Below are 23,338 nucleotides of genomic sequence, written 5' to 3' on the forward strand. Positions count from 1 at the left end.
TGGATTTTTAAAGGCATTATGTCTCTTAAAAAGTTTGTAAACAGCTGATCTCTCAGAATAATTGAAAGTATTCCCTTAATTGGTGGCCACTTGTTTTGTGTTATACTTTAAAACAGATCAGCCACATTCCATCAGTAACTCAAAAGTCCTTTTTTGCATACCAAAGCTTTGGCAAATCTCCCCCAACACACACAGATGCAAATGGGAACACACAAAAAAAAAAAAAAAACGTTGAGCTCTCCTCCCTGTCCCCTTACTTAAATACCCTTCTTTTGCTCTCTTAAAAAAAAAAATCCCGCTCCCCGCCTCCTCCTTCGTTCCCTAGGAAACTATTATGGGACACCCAAGCCGCCGTTGCAGCCCCCTGGTGGGAAAGTGATTACCAATAGCAGCGGTGGTGATGCCACACGGCCAGACGGGCTCAGCGGTAGCCTGCCAGGCTCGCAAGAATCCACGCCCCGACGCACCAAGTCCTACAATGACATGCACAATGCTGGAATAGTGCCTGGAGAACTACCGCTGGAGGACGACGAGGACCTCCCTGACATGATCAGTAGCTATACAGGTAAGCATGGCAGGACTATCCCATCTCCAAATTCAAATGTGGCAATATTCCTCTTTGCTCATCCTTAGAAGCTTGTTAAAAACTGTTATGGTCCAAGTTTTGTACCTCATTCAATTGCGATTAGTTCGGAATTGTTTTTTTTTTTTAACAATAGAAAGGCGTGTCCATAAACGTTGTACAATTCAATCAGTTTACATTTTACATGAGACAACAAAGGTCAATCATGTATTTCATCTATCATCTCACAGTTAAATACCATTGCAATGATAATACCATACTTTGGATTCCATACCCCCTTTCTAATCAAAACATTTATATTGTGGACCTGATTTTCCACGTGTCTGAATTTGTGCTGGTGCCATTTAAAATTTGTTTTAAAAAACGTTTAAGATATTGAGTGCACAACTTAGTATAAACTCTTTAACTGTAAGCTGACTGAATTTCATGGTCTATTCAATGTATACTCTAAGACTTAGATGAAATTTATTTTCACTGCCCCTCTGTGGAAAAGGAATCCACAGGAGGTTCTGATTTGAATGATGATTGGTAAAGTAGGAGACGATCATAAAAAGTGGCAGCAAATGAAAGTAAAAGAGTGACTGGTGGGGAAGGCCTAAAAAGGGAGACTGTGATAAGTATGTGACTACACTGGAGCAAAGAAGGAGGATAAGCTTAAAAAAAAAAATCAAGTATTTTGGCTTAGCACTTGAAGATTGAAGAGCTTCTTTGATTGGTCAGTAAATGATTTTTCAGACTTTGCAAAGTCTACTGCCATCTGCCTGCAAAACAGAGGGTGAACACATGACCAGTCTTTCAATCGTCATTACAATTTTGGTCATTCCAACTCATTTGAGCAATAGAATAAATGTGTACCTTGTGTGCATAATGTTGGTTGGAGTTCTGTTTTGGTAGAATAGCTTGTTTTGAAGAAAAAAAAATCAATTTCACCTAATGTGTTAGTAGGTCAAATGGTTTCTGGCAGAATGCTGACCATGCCTTAAGCTTTTATTTTTTTTACAATGTGTTCTCTGGAGGTGGCACCAAAAGTTGTTTGTTTTCCGTCTGTGCCTTCGTGAGCTGTGAAGGTGCCAGTCAAGTGTGAGAAAGAGATAACAGGAAGCAAGGTGATAGCACTCCATGGGCTCTGCTACAATGTGTGAACTGCCCACTCAGCCATCTTAATTTAAGTGAATGGCAATGTGTGGTTGGATCAAGCTGTTAAGAGCAACCAGTTGAGTCAGCAAGTCCTTTTCAGTTGCAGCATTACAAATTCTCCAACTCACAATTACAGGTTAAGTTGACACAGGGCATTTGTCAGCGGAAATATAATGTAGTAGTATTGTCTTGTGTCTTGACTCTGCCAGGAGAATCAAGTGATTTAGACGAGATTCATCGCTCGGTGAGACCCTTCACCCCTCGCCAGAGTGACCCCTCCTACCTTGGGATAAACCCCTTACCACCGGCCACCACGGAGAGCACTCAGCAGACACACCCTAACCTGAGCCATCCTCCCCCGGAGGACCCTCAGGGACCCCTGCCTGACAACTGGGAGATGGCCTACACAGAGAATGGAGAGGTCTATTTTATAGAGTAAGGATACTGCAAAACATCACACACTGCAAATTATTCATTTCACTGGATGTACACAACTAAAACTTTTACTAACGGTCTATAATAGAGATCAATCCAAGTGCCTATAAACATGATTGTGAAAAAGAAGAAAATGTTCCTGTGGTTGATTTTGTCATCTTTTTAGCCACAATACAAAGACCACCTCTTGGATAGACCCTCGTTGCCTGGACAAACCTCAAAAACCGCTGGAAGAATGTGAAGATGATGGTATGTATTAAACTTAGTTTTTTGTGTGCATGTTCTTGTTGGTATCGTCATTGATATTTTGTTAATGGAGTCTTTTCAGTCCTAAAATCCGTGCAAGTAATCTGAATATATAGTGGGGCTTCATTCCAGTGTCACAACGGTAGTAGCCAATGACACATTTTTAATTTTGGGTGTTGTTGCCAAAATGAAAATGGGAACATTCTCTGGGTACCATTTCCCCTCATTTGAGCAAAAATTTCATCCAAGCCAAGTAATGATAACAATTGATATTGTCCTGAAAACAAACAGCTCACTTATACACATTTTTAGAATATATTTGCAGTTTATCACATACGTATATTATGCATTTCACAAGTCACTAAAGCATTCAGAAGTCTGGTTTCCTCTGGAAAAATGTGTAGGATAATACATACTGTCAGTAAATTGTATCGCAACTCAAACCAAATGCATCTTTTTTGTCATACCTGGATTTTTATCGTTATTATTTTTGCACAGAGGGTTTGTACTAGCCTTTATTGACGCTTGCCATCTAGTGGCAAAATGTTACTATTACAGTTGACTAATGCACTTCAACCTATATGCCCTCTTTCTTCTTACCTGTGGTGTCCACCTGCTGAGTAGAAGGTGTTCATACGGAGGAGCTGGACAATGATCCGGGTAGGTGCAAACTTCTCTCCACAATAAACACTGGCTTTATTGCACTCATGGTAGAAAAAAATGACATGTTGATAGCAATTGAATGCTGGCAGCTCCTCAACGTCCAAATGTATTGGACATCTATTGTAGTCATTGGCAGCCAATAATTTAATTGTCCTTTAAACAACAGTATTTTTTAAAAATCATCATATCAAATGAGCCGCCTCCCTGTATGACTGCTGAGGGTACTAAATAAATATCGATTAGTACAACCCTTTACATACAGGTGGGCAAAGAAATGCAATTACGAGTGGATTTCTAAAGGAGGAGTCTTTGGCACTTTATAAATGTCAGCAGCTCATGCATGCACAAAGTCTCTCTCTGAGGCGCCTGTTTTCTCAAGAGAAATCAATCAGAGCACTGTATCAAGAGAATGAGATGCAACCAAAATATGTAATTTATCACTGTTGAATCCGCCTCGACTTGAAAATATGTTATGGAGAATAGATGGCGTCGGGTGCAATGAAGGACAAAGGCATATGGAGAGGAAACCGTGAATAAGCAAAGCGCGCACCGTGTGGAACTAGTATAGTGTGAAATCACATGGCTGATTTACAATTTTGCACAGGCTGATACGTAACTACATTCTGGTCACTGTTCCATCCAAGTATATTTGGATTATGATTGACCATGCTTGCCTCATTTTCAATACTGTGACCTTCTGTGTTCATTTGACCATCTTTGTAGGTCAGGGGTGTGAAGTGAGTAGTTTTATTTGTATGTGTTTTCAAAAAAAAGGCTTTTGTTAAAACCATAGATATAAACATAAGGGAAAATGTAGTTTTCAAACAGTGCCCTGCACAAATATGTATTTTTAGAAAGTGGTTCAGATTATGACATTTTACTTTAATGATATCATTTTTTTTAACTAACCGGGAAACAGATATCAAGAACTATCAGGAAAGAGAGCTTCGGGAAAATTTGTTGCAGCAGATTGTAATCTGTCATGTGTGTCAATGACAATATGGGAGCTCTCCAACAATGACTTTTGGCCAACAGCTGTGAAAACAATATTGAAAAAATTCATGCTTAGATATTTACACACATACAAGTCTAGAAACATTGCCCATTTGTGTGGAAATTAAAATTTCGGAACCCCTTCCACGCCAACACCACATTCACCACCTTTCATTTTCTCAACCTCCTCCGCCGTTTGTCCATATGCCTTAGGGTGCCTTGTTCAGTTGTTATCTGATGTGTGGAAATGTCAGCAGTGCGCATAGACATGGGAATAACCAGACAGCATGGGCTGCCGATGGGTCACATTGGCCCTGGAGACTGACTGACAGATAGATACAATGCAAAGGCAAAAGGTTGCCTACTGTCCTTGCCTCTAATAGCACGATACATGTCATTGAACGACTTGACACTGTTTTAGTTCCTCACTGGACTCAAATGACTCACTTTTTTTTTAAAATTCTCTTTTAGAGCTTCCACCCGGATGGGAGAAAATAGATGATCCGGTGTACGGGGTCTACTATGTTGAGTAAGTAATGTATTGAATATTGTATGAAGTCGCCCTGCACTGAGGCACCATTACTGCATGCACTGGGTGAGAAAACAAAAGGGGAGACACTTCTGGTATTGGGAATGGAATCATTTATTTGATGCACAGCTACATTTGGTTTCAGCTTCCTGTAATGTAGGCCATTTGAATTGTGTCGCTATTATTTTAGAAGACACACATTGTTGACGTGTTGCATCTACAAACATGCTTCTATTGCTTGAGGCTTAATATGTTGCATTCATTTCTAATGTTGCTTGAATAGATCCCTATCCATCAACCCTCCCCAGGTTTTTTTAAATGATGCACTTATTCAAAACCTGTATTTTTTTATGCTTAAAATATTGAAGTGTTTTTTTCCTCTCTCCTTTAAATAACATCAAAGTGATGGGGTTAGTACAAGAAAGAATTTATGTAGTTGAAATAGCTTGTTTTACTAACATACCTACCTATAAGTCCTGCATATATTATTCTTCCAGGCATTAAAGCAATGCTACCGTCATAACTCGACATTTCTAGTATACCCCCATCTGAGTAATGTTTTAATATGCTTTCCTGTATCATCTTTATCCACCATTCCAAATCTACCCATATGCTTTCTTTCCTATTAAAGTCATATCAACAGGAAGACCCAGTATGAGAACCCTGTACTGGAGGCTAAGAAACGTAGGCAAGTGGACCAGCAACAGCCTCAACCACAAAGCCAGCAGCCACCTGAAGGTAAGCACTCTGTCTGGCATTTGTGTCTAAGCGCCATAAGCATATATTTCCTTTCAATCTATTATTGTTCACACATCTTTTGTTACCGGGCAAATTTGCGTTGTCACCCTTGTTGCTTGTAGCAGGCATCTTTAAAATCTGTTTTCCCCTATGTGAGGACAGGTGCTACTTTTTTGTCATTTGTTTCTTAATTCTGAAAATAATGATAATAATGCCAATGGTATGGCAAAATCAATTCATGCATGAATTCTTACAGAGTGGTTAATTGTGTATTCATAGAAACTGTCCCATCAAGCCCTGACTTAAGCCCATTCAGCAGATTTTTTTTTCTTTTCCACTCGATTACCTGCTGGCTTTTCTCCCATTTGAATCTTCAATCCCTCCACCAAGCCCCAATACCTTAAAGCAGCGCTTTCAACCTCTTTTTCACCCCAGCATTGATTATACAGTTCCTTGCTCGAGGCATATTAATGAAGGTAGAAGTCTGGCCTGTGCTGTGCTATAGTAACTGGGTCATCAATCAAAGATTATATGGAAAAAAATAGGGCACTCCATTTTTACACACTTGCATTGTTATTCCACGCAGAAAGAGGTGTTAAAAGTTCTATAATGTTTGAATAGTCTGTTTTAATTTGAATTTAAACATACATGCTTAAAAGCTGCTTAGTGGTGAGATGCATATTTTAAGTCCATATAATTGACCCTTGTATTATTGTGTTAAAACCACATTTTCTTCACTTTTAAGTCTTCGCCCTAACCATTTAATCAATCATGTCCCTACTATCTTGCTCAATGTTTTGAAGGCTCTAAACTCTTGTGTACATGATGTAGAATTGAACGGCCTCAATATGGCTTTCTGAAGTGGGCCTCTAATAATTGACTATTGATTCCTTCTATCAAAGAATGGATTGAGGATTCGACATTTGCTGGGGCACCTCTAACAAGTTATACTGCCAACCACCAAGAGACCTACAGGGACCCTTCTACTGGACCTACAGTGCCAATGGGACAAAAACGTAAGTTTAGGCTCGGCAATATGTACAGAAACCATTGTCGGTGAAAGCATTTTAATGTATTTTTATGTCAACGTAGTGTTATTAGTATATTGCATGTGATCATATACAGTATGATGTATTGATAGGAAATACCATTTCCTATTGTTCGGATGACACAAATGCATTCTAAACCGGAGCAACTCACAATTTTTCAATTTAAATTGAATTAACTCTTGTTTTATTTTTAGGTGGAAAACCTTTCTTTACCCGAAACCGATCTGAACTGAAGGGAACTTTCATCAATACCAAGCTGAAAAAGAGCCGGAGAGGTTTCGGTTTCACTGTAGTGGGAGGCGACGAGCCAGACGAATTCCTGCAAATCAAGAGTCTTGTCCTTGATGGACCCGCCGCCCTTGACGGCAAAATGGAGACAGGTCAGGGCGCTCTATCGATCAAAAATCCCAAAGATGGAAGGAACACTACTTTAAACGGGCAGACATGGTTTATATAAAATGGATTCCAGCATAATATACTCAACAAATAAAAAAAAATCTGATGTAAGATAGTCACTGTTTCACAGAAGTGAATATGCAAAATACATACATTTTTAAATGCCAGTGCTATTTCAGCCAATCAAGTGAGAGCTTCTCAGATTGTCCCAAGAAATGGGCTGTTATACTTCTTGTCTGTCTCTTTAATTAGATTTGTTTTGAGGCTTATTCTGTATAAATTTTGTTTGGACCTCATTAAAGATATAGACTAACGTCATCTTTGTTTCCCTCCAAAGGTGACGTGATAGTGAGTGTCAATGACACGTGTGTGCTTGGCTACACCCATGCACAAGTTGTAAAGATCTTCCAGTCAATTCCAATTGGCTCAATGGTCAACTTGGAGCTGTGCCGGGGTTACCCACTCCCCTTTGATCCCGATGACCCCAACACAAGCTTGGTTACCTCAGTCGCCATTCTCGACAACAAGGATCCCATCATTGTCAATGGGCAAGAGGCCTCCAACAATACCTACGAATTGCCACCTAGTCACAGCAGTCAGAACAGCATCGTTGGCTCAATTAACGGCGGGGTGGCCCTCAATGGCCTCCCGCGACCTCACAGCCCCTCTGTGGAAGTGGCCTCGGACACCTCATCCCAACATGGCTACCCTAGTGATGTGGTCACGCTGGCCTCCTCCATTGCAACACAACCAGAGCTCATAACTGTACACATGGAGAAAGGAGACAAGGGCTTCGGCTTCACCATCGCCGATAGCCTCGGAGGGGGAGGCCAAAGAGTGAAACAAATTGTGGACTATCCGCGCTGTCGTGGACTCCGAGAAGGAGACATCATCGTGGAGGTGAACAAGAGGAATGTGCAGAGTATGTCTCACAACCAGGTGGTTGACTTACTCAGCAAGTGTCCCAAAGGCAGCGAAGTCACCATGTTGGTGCAGAGAGGTGAGTTGAGACTTATTTTTAATAATTGACACATAGTTAATAGGATTAATTAAAGCACAATTTGGTAAAAGATGTTTGGAAAAGGAAAAATGTGAGGAAAAGGGGGGGAAAATCATTCTTGTCTTATGATAGATTCTGTATGTGCATATTTTATTTTGGAACTCTGAAGCAAAACCCTGAGGAGTCTGAATATGCAAGACAGAAATTGTCACATCTATAAACGCTGGATTTACTCTTCATAAAAGAGCATACTATGTCCTTAAATGAAGAATTATAGTAGCTGTAGAAAATAGAGAATATACTGAGGGCTTAAATTTTTCAGCACTCGTAATTGCACCAACAATATATCTAATTTGCACTTTGTAAAAAATATCTAGAAAAGCAGCGTCTCATAATTTGTTTTGTCAAAGAGCGAATTGCAGTAGGTTTTTAATTGATGACATGAATGCTATTTGATCCACAGTTACAATTTTCTTTTAATTCTCACTTAATTTTACCATTTGAAATAACACTTGTTGTGTTTTCTCTTGTATGTTTTTGTTATTTACTCAGGATTTAGGCGACCTAGTAATTCAATTATGACAATTAGAAGCCAAAAATCTCATGTACATTTGTTCAGAGTATTTCTGAGTGTATTTTTATCTGTTTAAAATAGTAATTGTATTAACATGGGCAGATTGCTACAGACTTTTTTCTCGTTGAAGATATCTATAACAAGATAAATCTTACTCTGAAGGAAAAATGATGACATCGTCATTCATGAAGATGAATTAGAAATGTGGTGGACTGATGAAACAGTCTTATTGCTCATCTAGTTGAAGTTACATCACTATTGGATTAGTTTAGATTAAACTTTAGTCATACTGTCGGTCCTTGGAAAATTACATCTGCATAGCTGCACACAGTCTTAATTTGAATAGAATTTAAACATATAAATACAAACATTGGATACCTTACTGGAAGCAGTGCAGCCAAGAAAAAGTAACAGTTTAGTTTTTAGTTTTAGATTAGTGTAACCCCTCTGACTTTCTCCTGGGATCTTGCATTTCATTGATTTTCCTCTTTGAAAGGCTGGAATGGCTCTGTGATCAGAATACTAACAGCTTCGATTGCTCATAATTACTCTCAATTCATTTGTTAGTATTTGAATTGCAATCCAGTTTACATTTGGTGGAGAACCATTTATAGTTTCTTTTTGTAGCGGTACATAGACATCTCTTTTTACCTAGTGAAGTAATGCCTAAAATTTCAAGGGGTTGTATAGTCAATTTTTGGATATAAAGATAATGTAAGGAACCTTTTGATATCCCTATTGTATGAAACGCAAATGTTCTCTTCTCCCGTGGGTGTGAAATGGGGAAAACGAGACTAGTACGCATGCATATACTGTACTTCTGCTGAATAGGCATCCTAGTTTGGTTGTTCCTGATATATAGGCTTTATAGCTTTTCTGCAGCCCAGTTGCTCATGTCATTAGTCATTACTATGAAGCGGAGGTGTTTTCATTTTTATGTGAAGGGGTTATAGTGCGCCATGCATGTAATATAATTGTATTTGGCTTCAGCAGCTGCCTGTGGCCATGTACTGTAATGTAAAAATGCAAAGGAACGGAGAAAGGAAAACTAGCAGACAGACACGGACCAAAATTATTCAAACAAGTCTTTTGTGTGCTCAGTCAATGATGAGCAATTAATGGAGAAGAACTCCTAGACCAGTCAATTCAAGAAATGATCCTCTAAGCGAAGCTCACTCTCTGCGAAATACTCCCAAAGGGTGTATTTCTTTTTATTTTTACGTGTGTTTACCTCCCCTCTAAGGTGCTTTTTATGAGAAGGTGTGCAACCTTGAAGACGGCAACGCATTTTCTTTGGCTAGCTTCGTAGTTTGCTTTGTATAGGGGAAAACCATAGATGGATCACTGTGTAGCTTATATTGGCATCATGCTGAGGTGGTTCAGCAATGGCGTGGGCACTGATCTGACCTTCATATAACCCGCATTGAAACAAAAAAAAAAAAAAACTTCTGTTACCGGCATAAACATTCACGAGAGTTGTGTAAAGCAGACAGCCGCGTGCAGTCGAAAGAGATAAATGTTGATGATGAGTCCCTGTGCAGACCAAAGCAGGAAATCAATTCACTGTATGGGCAGGAAGCGTCATTCTTGCCCACTTTGCATTAAAAATTCTGCTGACTGCGCCTTCCATGGCACCATAACCAGCATTGCGGTTGTGGAAAGCAGCGGTAGGGGGGCCGCCTTGCCACTAGATGCTCACAATTCACCTCCGTTCATTTCGGATGCTGGAGGCTTGAGCCGGTGAATCACTGCTTATTGCACAGGGCTAGGTGAGTCTTCCTGAACCCAGGCAATTTCTCTCTGTCTTCACACCTCCACAGCTTCTGGGTGAACCATAATTCTATTGTTTCCATGACAATGATCTCCTGCTAATTTCCACTGGGGTCTCCCGGGTAGCGGGAGTTGTTTGTGTGTGGGAGGAGGGATTTCACCTTTTAAAAAAAAAACGCCACGCAAAAAGCTCTACATCACCCCCAAAAAGCATTCGTTTTTCTGTCATCCAGCCTAGTAGTTCCACAGAGAAAAATCCAATGCCAGTTAATAGTATTTGGGGTAAATTTAGCTAATAATTTTCAGGGTTCATTCACATGGAAACAGAATTCTCCCATCCAGACGTGAAGAATGGCTTTGGCAATTAACTCATGACAAAAACTGTTGCTGGGAGACCGGAAGTCGGGGCACAGATGGAGCTGGCTGTCGTTGACGAGACATATTGGCAAATTTTGCCAATATATGCTCATGGATACTGTGGACCAACATGATAATCAGCTTGTTAGTGACTGTTTCTTGCCAGCCTCGCTAAAACAAATCTGTGTAACACTTAGTTGCCTGACTGATTATTAATATTTATGCATATATAGTTCCTTTAAAACAAAAATAAGACGCAGTAGCTATGTTTTCCCATTGTATTCTTCCTGACTAACACATAAAATGCTACGCTTAATCATTTATATTATGAAAATGTCACACTTCCAGCAACTATTTAAACACGTTTTGACTACCTTTGGAAAAGAAAATAGAAAAAATAGTCCTCAGGCTATGTAACAAGCTTGCAAATATACTGCATACTGTTCTTAATGATACCGCTTCAGTGAAAATTAATTCTCTTTTATATGATAGACCATTAATTTAAAAAAAGTGATTTATAAAATGCCATAAGGGTGCATATTTTCAGTCGTTCATTATTCATGGTAAATAGCGCATTGATATTTGCTTGGCAATATAGGGTTTTACAGTAGGGTAGAAACTAAAACATAACATCATTTTGTAATAGAAATTTTGATTTGCCACCTTCTTGTGGTCCACTGCTGTGATGAGTATTCCAACACCGGCATGGAATTACGACACTATGCTTCAGCAGAGACAGAACCCCTCTGGAACCCATCTGATTTAGAGAATTGTGTTGTACAATAATTCCGAAATGATAGATTCTTTTCGATTGGGGAAAAAGCGAACAGTGTGGCAGAGGGCTAATAGATGGAAGGAGAGGAAAGGTGGACATTTTTGTGCCTAGATTTGTCATTCCAATGTACATTTTTCTATTTTCTAATTATGACCATACATTATTGGGTTCTTTTTTCCTCTTGTGCTTATTTCAATGCAATTCTTTTCAAGATAGTTTTCAGGAGCATATTATTATGCCTGAGGTGGGCTATGGTAGCATTGTGCCATTCTGTCTTTGTGGGCTTGTCTGTGGTGATGATTTTTTTTAGGTCACCTCTTAACCACACTTCTATTTGTGCAGTCAGTTGTATATGAAACAATTTGTGGGGTGTGTGCAGCTGATGTTTACCAGAATGCAGGAATGGGAGGGGGTGAGAATGGCTGATGATGCTGAGGTAAAGAAGAGGGAGGGAGGACCATGAGTGAGAGAGAGAGAAAGAGAGAGGGAGAGAGCAAGAAAAAAGGAAAAGGCAGCTGGAAAGAGAGAGACAAGGAAGACGCGTTAACTGCCTATAGATGCTGGAGCCTTCAACAGTGGAGCGTGGCGCTCAGCGGACACGGGAAGATGGTCTCAGTAAGAGGGGAACTGACGGTTGCCTATGATTTAATGTTCAGTATCTTGGATTCCTTCTCCATGGGTAATGCTACGGACAGGAAATCCAGAGCGCAGCGTACTTTGCGCTTCTGCGCTCGTCGCCTGCACTTGCTCTTTTTTTTTTCTTCTCCAGCTTAGTCGCTCTCCAGGATTCCGTCCTCTCCTCTTAACTCACTACTTTGCCTTCCCTTTTTATATACACACACACACACTCACATGTGCATGCGCCTCTGTTGTGTGGCCAGGGTCTCGAGAGCACAGGCTTTGCCCCCGGGCTTGCCCCACTCATGCTTTGCACCAGTCAAGCCGAGCGTTGGCCGCGGCAGTGATGCAGATAGATTGCACTGCCTGCCCTCCCACTACACACATCTACATTAAATGTCAGTCAGGCAAGGAGAGAGATTTGCAATCTAGACAGCACAGTTCCTGCCATCGTTTTGGAATCCTTTTGTGGGCATTTGGGAAAGAAAAACATTTTTTTTTTCAGGCTGGAATTCATAGAACTTGATAGGTAATTATCTCTTCTTTGTGCTTTTCACAGGAGTGGTGCCTACAAAGAAGAGCCCAAAACTGGTAAGTTTATTTTTTCCTTTTTCTTTCTATATCTGGATATTTGTCCGATGATTTCCCCTACGGTTTTATGTCCTCTGTCTTGTGTGTGCGTGTCTGGAAGAGGGCAATTTTTCTCAATTTTCTCGCTACCGCTTTGCTGTCTTCTGTAAGGTATAACTTGTGCTGGTGTCATTTGTCTGGTTTGTGACATGGTACGCTATGTCATGCGGGGGTGGAAACAGTCGCTTCACAGCCGCCAACCCTTCTCCTCTCTATTGGGGGGCTGGGATGAGGGGCTTTGATGCACTGTGAGCTGGGTTTCTAACTCTGATAACTGTAGCGTGCCTGCTACTATGCTCACTGTGTGAGTTGAATCTATTTTCACGAGGGAGAAGCGACTTCATCCTCTGATGTGTGCTGCGCTAATGAAGGGAACCGCTAGACCTAGTCTGATGAGATATATTTGTCAATTTTGTTTTACAGGATGATTTTGAGATGGCCCCTCCATACAGAGATTACACTAGGATGGTATGTGATCTAATTTGGCTGGAGAAAGTATTTTAGGGAATTAGTTGGTGTTGGGTTGAAGGAATTGGTGATGGGTTTGTACTTGATTACACTGCGTTCCAAATTATCTTGCAAAACTTCCCTCTATTCTTTTTTTTTTCCTTTTTCAGTCATTTAAAATACATATTTTTTTATTTCAGCAAATTGAACAAATGACTGAATTCAGTACTTAACAATAATAGAATAGCCAACCAATAAATCATATGGAAAAGAGCATTTGAAATTCATTCTTTTTTAAAATTTTGAATAAAGTACCATTTACTCTTGGAAACTTTGTTCAAAAACATTCAAACTGTTTACTCTCATTTTCCAAAACATATTTAGGCAAATTAGAGAAAACTATGATTTGCATAATTGAGAACGCAGTGATGTCTTCATAGTTTTTTGGGAAAACAAGACAACTAAATTAGGGCTTGATATCTGGTAGGCCTGAGGCTGAGTCAGGCATTGGAATTTGTTTTCTTACAGCCAGGCCCCAATTCAATCTTACTTTATTATTGGGTTGAAGGAGGCAGCCCATGATTCAGAAGTGTCAAGTTGTTGTTTTTTCTTCCCTATTTGAAACGGATTGATTCGAGTGAATCAATCCGAGATACCCAAAAGACAAAGTCGATGTTCTTTGGCGAACAAAGGTGTTGTAATGTGGTTTGGACCGAAGATGAACCCTCCCCGCTTTTATGACACTGAACCGTGGTCATGCATGATTAGACAGCATCTCACATCATACGTGACGACATTTTGTTCTTTGGAAGCGCAATTTCATGGTTTAAGAAAATACCAATTGAAATCCACAAATTCCATATCCACTGCTGAATTTCATGTATGACGTGGATGCCGGAGATGTAGAAGAGAGGGGTTAAAATTTCAACAAAAAATAGTTTTCCTTTTGTATGTGTTGAACACTCTGTATACGAAAGAGTGGCTGGCTGCAATTATGCTTTCCGAGTTCGTTTTTGTCCTCCACGGTCAAAGAATTGGGAGGTCGCATTAAGTGAGATGCAATCGCTGTCACTTTCTATCACGCTCTTATTTGCCTTTTGTGCTCCTGCAGTGTCTCTGCTTTTGCGTTGGCACGTTTCTGAAAAATGGAGGACCATAATTCATAACGAAAATTAAGAAAAATAACAAAACATTGTTGTGTATTCTTACATGAGCTCAGGGATGCTTCACTGTCCCAGGCAAGGTTCTCCTAAAATCTTTGAGCATGCGGCTGAGTGCTGTTCAGAGGCCAGTAGCATTTTAATGAGTTGTTTTAGCTGAGACACTAAATTGCTCCTTTATGTTTAACCCCACTTGTGTTTTTTTGTAAGTACTTCTCTAATTCAACACTAATTGCATTGTAGTAAAAGATAGAATTACAGTACATCAAAATGTCACTATGACTTAACATAGTGACATTTTTATGTACAGTTGAATTTCTACATATGTGCATATATCATACACACTCTTTATCGGGATATTTTGGATTTTAAAAGAATCATTATTTACAAATACAACAGATTTGAGCATTCCCAGGGTTCTCAAGTGTTTTTCATGGCACTGTATTTTTTAAACCTAAATCTGAAATACTTCTCTCCATTGCCTAGATTTTACTCTTATAACCTAGCAGTCAATTGCCTAAACTGAAGGTCTATTTTATTTGTTAATTTTCTGTGTTGCATTGGATTTTTATAAATTAGGGTGATAAGATTTTAGCTTTTAATGCCGTGGTGCTGTGCAACCACGATGTCTAATTATGATTCACCATTGTCTTTTCTGAAATCAATGCAACTACTTCCATTTATTTTTTCCATCACCTGTCAGTCAGTGCTAAACCCTGCCGTCATAGCCCTTTGTGGTTTACAATTTCCAGACAACATGTCATCTTGTAGTCCAATTATATTGATCTGCTCTCCCACCAGCAATTGTCAAGGAAAGACAGCCAGAACAGCTCACAGCACAGTGTTTCCAGCCACCGGAGTGCCCACACAGACTCACCTTTACACTCCTCCCTGGGACCCCCGCACAGCGAGAGCGTCGCTCCTCCAGTACCTTCGCAGCCCCTTCCGGGTCTTCCACCCCAGGACTCCCTGGCCGACGGGACCATCACGAGAAAACCTGATCCCTTTAAGATTTGGGCCCAGTCCAGGAGCATGTATGAAAGTAGGCGTAAGTATAATATTTTTGGTGGCGGTTGGATGGATGAGGGCTGCGTGAAGGTGGGATTGGTGGAGGCCTTCCCTGTTTGGTTTGGGAGGAATTGTGGTGAGGAATATTGATTATGTACCTTTCTTGTAATGGTGTAGGTAATATTTCCTTTCTGGAGAAGTTTTGAGAAATGGCAAAATGTCATGAAATCTTAAACGTCATTCTAATGTCAACATTAACATTAATAATAATTAAAAATAACTTTTTCTCATGGTCAAAATCAATTAAGAGATGTGGTTTGCAATCTTTCCCAGACTTAAAACTCTGGTTTTTATTTGCCGTGTCTGTTTAGAAAAACGTTTAGTCCTCAATTTACTTAGTTATTTTGAGTATTGAGTCCTGTCTCATGCAAATAAGCCACAGCTCACCCCCATGGATTGGTACAGCTTCCGTTACCATGGTGACCAAACCAGTGTTAAGCCATTGCGATATAGCAAGCAAAAGGTTGTTCACAATTAGATAAAAAATATGAAGAAAACAGCTTTATGAACTTGGATTTGTGCACTGGTGTGAAGGAGAAACTGGCCATTAGCTTGTCAGGCCTGTAGATAGTCCTGACCTTTACCCGTCAGAATATATTATGGATTAATAAATCACAGATTTGAATGGGTCAGTGCATAAACTCAAAAATGTACTTTTGAAAGAATTCTCAGACGCTTCCATAAACATGCTGCTAAATTTTGCAGGAGCACCCTAGAAAAGTTGAAGTTGTTGTAGATTTTTGGCTATGCTGTCGTTTTATGGCCATCATAAGAGGTCAAAATCTCGAAGATTCTTTGTTCATTGTGGTTTGGTTGTGGTTCAATTTATGGCAGTGACCCTGGAGCACCAGACTTCTCTTTACAGATGTATAATTAGCTTCAATAGTAAAGTGGATGTCAGCGGATTGCATAGCTCCCTCTCCCTTGTCTTAACCAAAGCACAGAGAAGCTTCTAATTAAAAAGCTCTTAGATCTAGTGTCCCAAAAAATGTGGGAGGAGAAAAAGCAACATTCTTCAAGCACTAAGCCATTTTAACATCTAATCAGTTTGGAAGGCATCACTTGTCAAAGCTTTCTGTTATCTAGATGAAGAAGAATAGGAAAAGAGGGACATAGAATGGGCTAGTTGTGCTTTTGCATGCTGAGATTGTTGAAACTTGTTAAAAAGGCAGGAAAAAGAGGGATGAAGACAAAGATGCAATCTATAGCATTTAAAATAAGGATTATAGATTGCCAGGGTATGTTCGTAATTGACCTGAATGGGGAAAACTGGACTACCTGAAAATGAAATTAATGTGTCCTAGGGTACCAGAATGTAACTCTGGGATTTATAGAAAAAGTGGGGGGAAAGGAGTGATAGGAGAGATGTCAAAGAAAGACGGAATGTGTGCAGCAGTTGACCTGGCTGTAACAGCAAGCTTACATTCTCAGTTTCCTCATGCTGCATTGCGCCTTTGGACCGAAAATCCTGCAATATGCACCTTGTCGAGCTCAGACATTCGCCAAGACAAATGCATTTCTGATCGCTTACTTTCCCTGCAATGTTTTTTATTTTTTTTTAAGATCAGGGTCTCTCTCTGTATGACCTGTTTTAAGAATCGGAACACACACGCACCCAGTCATGGTTTTTGAATGACATCTTTTTTGATGAGAATAAGGACTCACATTTTGTTTTATATTTTTATTATTGACTTTTTAAAGCTTGGCTTTTGAGTAAAAAGTTGAACATCCTCTTTCACATATTAGATCAATCAAATTATGCAAATAAGTATTCTTTTTTAATACTATAACCTACATAACTTGATTTAAAAATACTTTAATTTCCGATGTGTTTATAAGCCATTAGCAATAAATAACTCAAAATGTGCCAGCATGAGCCAAGCTATCTATGTTAATGGATGAGCAGACTTGACCCATCGCAATTACAAGGGTTAGGTGGTGACAGTCAGCCCTTTAAATCATCCTCTCCTCTACTGTTACGTTGTGATAGATTGAAAGAGGTAGTCGGACTCCTCCGGGAATTCATGTGTCGTCCAAAGGATTGTAAGCAGACAGCTTGCTTACTTCTGTCTCTTAGTGGCTTTGGTGACCTTGGCAACCAAATCGCCATGCTGGTTTCCTCAGATCTCCGCACAGCTGCAACCATACAAATAATGTGCAGAGTGGAATTGTCTATAGCTTGATAAACATTAGTTCATTTTCTGAGCCGCTTATCCTCACAAAGATTGCCAGGGTGCTGGAGCTTATCCCAACCAACCATGGGCAGTAGGCAAGGTTACACCCAGAATTGATTGCCAGCCAATCGCAGGGGAAATGGAGACTGACAACCGCGCATGCACACACTCATACCTAAGGACAATTGCATATTTTTGGAATATGGGAGGGAACCCAGGGAAACCACGCACAGGCAGGGCGGCGAGAACATGCAAACTGCACAAAGTAAAGCCAGAACCTATCCACCAGCGATTGCATCAGCAATTTCAGAACTGTGATAAACGTACACGTTTAATTTGATGACCATTTATGTAGAGACAACACCGCACGAGATGTACACATCCTGACTAAAAATGCTTAACAATGGGTTGTCAGTGCCTGTCACTGCAACTCATTCCATTGTTCCACAAGGCCTTTGTCGTGCACACACATTCACACACCGCAAGCTTCTTTTTTTATTGATGCTATGAACCGTGACCTCTTTCTAACTGTGGCCCAAGTGCTGAATTATATATAGTCGATTGCTGCATCTTTTAATATTTTGACCATGAGAAATGTTGGTATTGTAACAGGATCAAAAGAGTAATGGAAATATCTCTGTATATATAGAATAATTCCTTACTAATGTGAGATACATGTTGGAATTGGATTAACAGTGGTGAGCATGTGTTAAAGACATCTCTTAGCTGACTTATCGAATAATGTGTTGCTCAAGAATGCTGCTGATGATCTCTTTATCATTAGTTCCAGACTTCCAGGAGCAGGATATTTTCCTCTGGAGGAAGGACACAGGGTTTGGGTTCAGAATTCTCGGAGGAAACGAGGAAGGAGAACCCGTAAGTATCCCACTTTTTTTTCTTGATTGCTCAATGTTGTTTATACTAGTATTTTTTTTTTTTTAGTATTGTGGCAATGAATACACTATTAATTAGGTTTTGATCAGGTATTTTGTTTCAACTTACATCTGGGAGTCACACGCATTAAAGCCTACCCTTTGAGTACAAACTCCTAATGTACAAATATCTTTTAGATATACATTGGCCACATTGTGAAGTACGGCGCTGCAGACGAGGATGGCCGCTTGAGATCTGGAGATGAGCTCATAAGTGTGGATGGCACAGCTGTGGTTGGCAAATCGCACCAATTGGTGGTGCAACTGATGCAGCAGGCAGCCAAGCAGGGTCACGTCAACCTCACTGTGCGACGCAAAACTAGCTACGCCGGTATGACCATCTTCTATTAATGAGAATTCTAGTGAAAATCTAACAATGTCAGATTTTCTCTTCTTGACCTAAACACCGTTTATCACTGATTAATCATTTGTATCCATGTTTTGCTCTTTTACCATGTTTAGTTAAAGCTGAGGGAGACGTACCCCCATCCCCCGCTTCATCCCACCATAGTAGCACCCAGGCACCGAGCCTGACAGAAGAGATAGGAAAGCGAACGCCACAAGGCAGCCAGAACTCCCTCAACACAGTTAGTTCAGGCAGCGGTTCCACCTCTGGCATTGGCAGCGGTGGAGGTCCTGGGGGTAGTGCTAACGCTGTGGTCGCCGTGCCAGCTGCCACCACCTCGACCCAGCCACCCAACTTAACCTCCAGCGCCCCAGTCTCTGCCCTGCAGCCTTATGATGTAGAGATCCGCCGCGGTGAGAACGAGGGATTTGGATTCGTCATTGTGTCTTCAGTGTCACGGCCTGAGGCTGGGACCACCTTTGGTAAGTGAAGTCTTCATTGTACTTCTTTTTTTACGAGAATTATGAAGCAGACTTGTAAGTTTTTCCATATCACTAGATCTTCCTATTATTGTTATGAGCACTTGCCCATAACCCTCCATAAAACAAATAAGTACCACAGTTACAGTATTACAGCAAGAGTAATATAAACACAACTCCAGAACAGTGGTTCAACTTTCTCTCTTGTGGGAGTTAAACTTGTAAAACCTTTCCCATGCTTGCAGCTGCTGCTTTAATCACACAAAGCTTTCATAATTAACCATGAGTGAAGTGCGCCTTATGAAAGATACTGAGCTCAACCTAAATAGCTTTAGTTTGGAAGTGGGCACTAAATAACAAAGGCAACTTGTTGGGTTGAACTTTCTATCCATCTATCAATCATCTATCTAAATTTTTGTTGTTATTTGAGTCTGAATTACTCTTCTAACAACATTACATTATTGACACAACATTGTTGTACTTGTTACCACAGGCCAGACAGATATTATTTTGGCCAGGCTTTATTATATTTTTATTTTTTTTAGCTACTTGTCTTATGTGCAACACACGCTTTGGCATATTGTCTTGACTTTCTTTCAACACCAGACTTTGGTATTGCACTGCTCTCACTGCTTGCCTTTTCTGTGTGTGGGTGGAGTGAAAACTGCAAATATGGCTTACAAAACAGCAAGGCAAATTTCCCTTTTAACTGGCCAGCTGAAACTCTTTCTCTCATTTCATAAGGCATATCATATCTGAAAGGGAACCTTTGGGAACAGACTTTGCTTTTATGCTGGGGTTAGGAACACCAATAAAATAATCTCACAGCTATTTAATTAAATAAAATTCACAAAATAACCAGGTTTCTTTACAGGGTGTGAAATAATTATTTCCCTATTTTTGCAAATTCCATTCTCCTTTGCTAGTTTTCTGATCAACTCCTCTGTGTCTTTGGCTTTGCTCTTGGCTAATGGTGAAATGACGCTTAACCTTCTTATCCTTTCTCTGCTTTCTTTCCTATCTCCAACCTACCCCACACCCACTCAATTCTACCACCTACATCCACACATTCACTCTGAAATGTGCATGACAACATGTCATTGGTGAATATAGCTAGCAATGCATGTGTGGCCATGCCTCACAAAATAGGGCGGATCATTGAGGGAAGCCCTGCAGACCGCTGTGGGAAACTGAAGGTTGGAGATCGCATTCTGGCCGTGAACCAATGCTCCATCACCAACAAATCCCACTCAGACATTGTCAACCTCATCAAGGAAGCCGGGAATACTGTTACACTGCGCATCATTCCTGGAGATGGTGAGTAGAATCAGATGTTCAACATTTTTACCAAGGCTAATTCTGTAAGAACTCCAGCTTAATTTTATTTATATTTATATTCAACCAGGATTTCATTTAGGGTCACACTTTTTATGCAAATTCTCGGTATTTTTGACTCATAATGAATATAAAAGATGTGTCTTTCATTCAATAACCTTTTTTTAATAGTCCCTGCATTTCTCTTCTATGGCTTTTATGGAAAGTTGATGTATTTTGTAGGTAGTGTTCTCTTCACTTTGTAATGACAGATGAGCTTGGCTTGCTCTACAAATATTGTCTCTATGTATTCGTGTGCGAAATCAAAGCCTGTCAGTCTGTGCGCTGCTTGGAATTGGAGCTATTTGTCTGCTCACCACTCACTTCCAGCCCATTTCTAAAGTGTGAAGGGTTGTTGTTTTTTTTGGGGGGGGGGCCTGACGGGTTGCCTAGAATAGTGAGCCAAAATTGCCATGCCAAGGAGTCAGACAATTGGATGCCAAGTGAGAGGGAAATAGCTACATGCGCTCTTGAAAGCTTTGTTTTTATGTGAAGAATGACATGGAGACCAAAATGCGGTTAAGAGAAGATTGCGATGATAAATATATATATATATTTTTTATTATAAATACATTCTTTTTTTTCTCCCACCTGGCTGATCAGGCCTTTTTTTATGTTGTTTAGTTCTCTCAACTTTCTGATGTGAATAAATAGCAGAGCAAAGAGACTCCCCCTGAGATATGCGAGGTTATGACAGTTTTCTCTTAAACTGACTTATGGTTCTCTGGCTTGGACTGTCTTCAATGACCACATACCGCCTTTGGCGCCTCTGCAACTAAGACTTTTAATGCAGACCAAGCTCAGTTTTGCTTCCCGGCATGTATTAACTGATATAATCATATCGATTCTTTCTGTAAACATTCAAATCCCCATAAGAACTTCAGAGTACATTGTGTTGCATACCTTCTACCTTGTTTTTTTTTTTTTTTCATTGACAAGCGCTGCCATGGTAGAGGACATTTGAAAGTCCAGCTTAAAGAATGTGATGTGAAGTACAAAATGTAGTCGGAAAATGGTGACAGGGAAAGCCTATTCAATTAATTTCTGGAAAGAAAGCAGCGGGGGGAAGCGCTAAATGGAGTGAAGCAGTGGAACATAAGGTGGAATCAGGAGTAAATTGATGCCCCTGAATGGATGGAATGGATTTAAGCAGGCAGGCAAGCATTTTATAGCAATGTAAATGTATTTGTTGCATATGAATTATAAATGGGGTGGTTTTAACAAGAACTTGCTGAGTACCAAACTGAACTATTAATCCTCTTCCCCTATACGTTTGCATGTGAGGCTAAGTTCAACCAACAGATTGCAAAGTACAAATGCATATTGATGGGAAAGAAATCAGAACAAGTGGCAGTGGAGCACTGTGGAGGAAAGGGTGAAGAATTCCAATCACAGGTTACCTTTAGATATCTGATTAAGATCACATTGTTCTTGTAGTAAGGGTAATGATGTTGGGCCCTGTTTTCAAAGTTGCAACTTATTTTGATTCACTGATAGCATACTTCGATTGAAGCTGCTCTGAGGCAAAATATGCAATTGCTTACAATTTCTCCTGCGACTTCAAGTGCATGTTTGTTGTTTGATCAAGCAATGCCTGGCAGAAAAAACTGAGCATGAGGCATATGTCTTTTGCAGATATAATGCTATATGACAGAATAAATGGGAAGATGTCTTCTCACAAGCAACATTCTTGTATAACAGAAGCCAAAGCTGTTAGCCTTTAGGATGCCTTTTTTCATTTAAACACATTGTACCCTCTTAAACAAATTGCCTTCAACTGTCTCCTTCAGAGTCATCAAATGCATCTTTATTGACCAATGCGGAGAAAATTGCCACTATCACCACCACTCACACGGGCCAGCAGCAGGCAGCACCAGAGGCCAGGTAAATGTAATGTTTGTTTTGTTTGTTTCTTATTTTTGGCTTAACAAATGTAAGATTATTATTTTTTTAATTGTTTTATCAATTTCCAAAATTAATGTATCAGCATTGTTGAGTTCTGAACTGTTTGTGCATTTTAAATGTCTGTTAGACTACCAACTACCGTGTTATTTCAGCCTCGCCTCAACCTCAAGAAATTGCACTTATCTCAATGAGTTATCATCATTGAAAAAGTTAATATTGATGGGTATCTAATGAATTTTCTTGTTAGTGTACAGCATCAAAACACTCAACTGCTCCAGTTAATCCAAGAATATTTGTGTTTCAGGAACAATACTAAACCAAAACAAGAGTCATTTGATTTTAAAGCCCCTCAAGCGCCTCCCCCACAACCCCCAACACAAGTCTCAGCCCAGGTAAGAAACGTATTGATTGTTCATGCACTCATCCATCCAACCAACACCCCTCCATTGTCATGTCCCTTTATCATATTCCTGCCAACATCCCTCATTCTTTTCCCCACACATCCACGGAATTGTTTGCAAGCCACACAACCTGTTTATCCTCTAACCCCCGGTGAATCGACTAATCCTTTTACTTTCCAACCCAAGGACAAACAAGGTGTATTTTTATTTACTTATGTTAAGTATTTCTCCCGCTGGCCTTTATCAGATTTTTTATTTTTTTGCATTGCCTTCAAAGCAACCCTTCAGTTCGCCATGTAGTACCTTGCTGAATTAATGTGGCGGTATGTGGAGATGGCTCCTCCAGATAGCATTGATCGTTCAGCAGAGAAGATTACAAGTGTGTGAGGACGAAAGCGGCTGTCTGGCTGTCGTTGCAATGCACTGCGACACCGCACTCGTACTTTGCCTTGAGCTCAGTGCATCCATTATTTAGGATCCTTTATCATTCCTCCGCACACACACACTCACACACACACACATACACTTCACATACAAGTGTGACCTGAATGAGGGTGGC

At 40.1% G+C, this 23,338-nt stretch overlaps 1 protein-coding gene across 9 annotated transcripts in view; it reads left to right on the forward strand.

Moving 5' to 3' along the window:
- magi1b (membrane associated guanylate kinase, WW and PDZ domain containing 1b) overlaps positions 1–23,338 on the forward strand; it is a 63,750-nt gene that overhangs the window by 34,754 nt on the left and 5,658 nt on the right. For 3 of the 9 annotated variants that reach the window (XM_077726832.1, XM_077726837.1, XM_077726836.1), the window contains 18 exons: positions 326–565; positions 1,930–2,155; positions 2,322–2,404; positions 3,026–3,061; positions 4,529–4,586; positions 5,218–5,324; positions 6,227–6,340; positions 6,568–6,753; positions 7,107–7,769; positions 12,423–12,454; positions 12,917–12,961; positions 14,902–15,148; positions 18,127–18,218; positions 18,413–18,605; positions 18,737–19,102; positions 20,213–20,416; positions 22,264–22,357; positions 22,683–22,770. In XM_077726832.1, the coding sequence (XP_077582958.1) occupies positions 326–565; positions 1,930–2,155; positions 2,322–2,404; positions 3,026–3,061; positions 4,529–4,586; positions 5,218–5,324; positions 6,227–6,340; positions 6,568–6,753; positions 7,107–7,769; positions 12,423–12,454; positions 12,917–12,961; positions 14,902–15,148; positions 18,127–18,218; positions 18,413–18,605; positions 18,737–19,102; positions 20,213–20,416; positions 22,264–22,357; positions 22,683–22,770 (3,074 nt within the window). The remainder of the gene's footprint in view (positions 1–325; positions 566–1,929; positions 2,156–2,321; positions 2,405–3,025; positions 3,062–4,528; positions 4,587–5,217; positions 5,325–6,226; positions 6,341–6,567; positions 6,754–7,106; positions 7,770–12,422; positions 12,455–12,916; positions 12,962–14,901; positions 15,149–18,126; positions 18,219–18,412; positions 18,606–18,736; positions 19,103–20,212; positions 20,417–22,263; positions 22,358–22,682; positions 22,771–23,338) is intronic. The other 6 variants (XM_077726835.1, XM_077726839.1, XM_077726838.1 and 3 more) reach the window with 4 other exon arrangements.

Source organism: Stigmatopora nigra, chromosome 10 (assembly GCF_051989575.1).
Source record: "Stigmatopora nigra isolate UIUO_SnigA chromosome 10, RoL_Snig_1.1, whole genome shotgun sequence".
Taxonomy (NCBI): Eukaryota; Metazoa; Chordata; class Actinopteri; order Syngnathiformes; family Syngnathidae; genus Stigmatopora; species Stigmatopora nigra.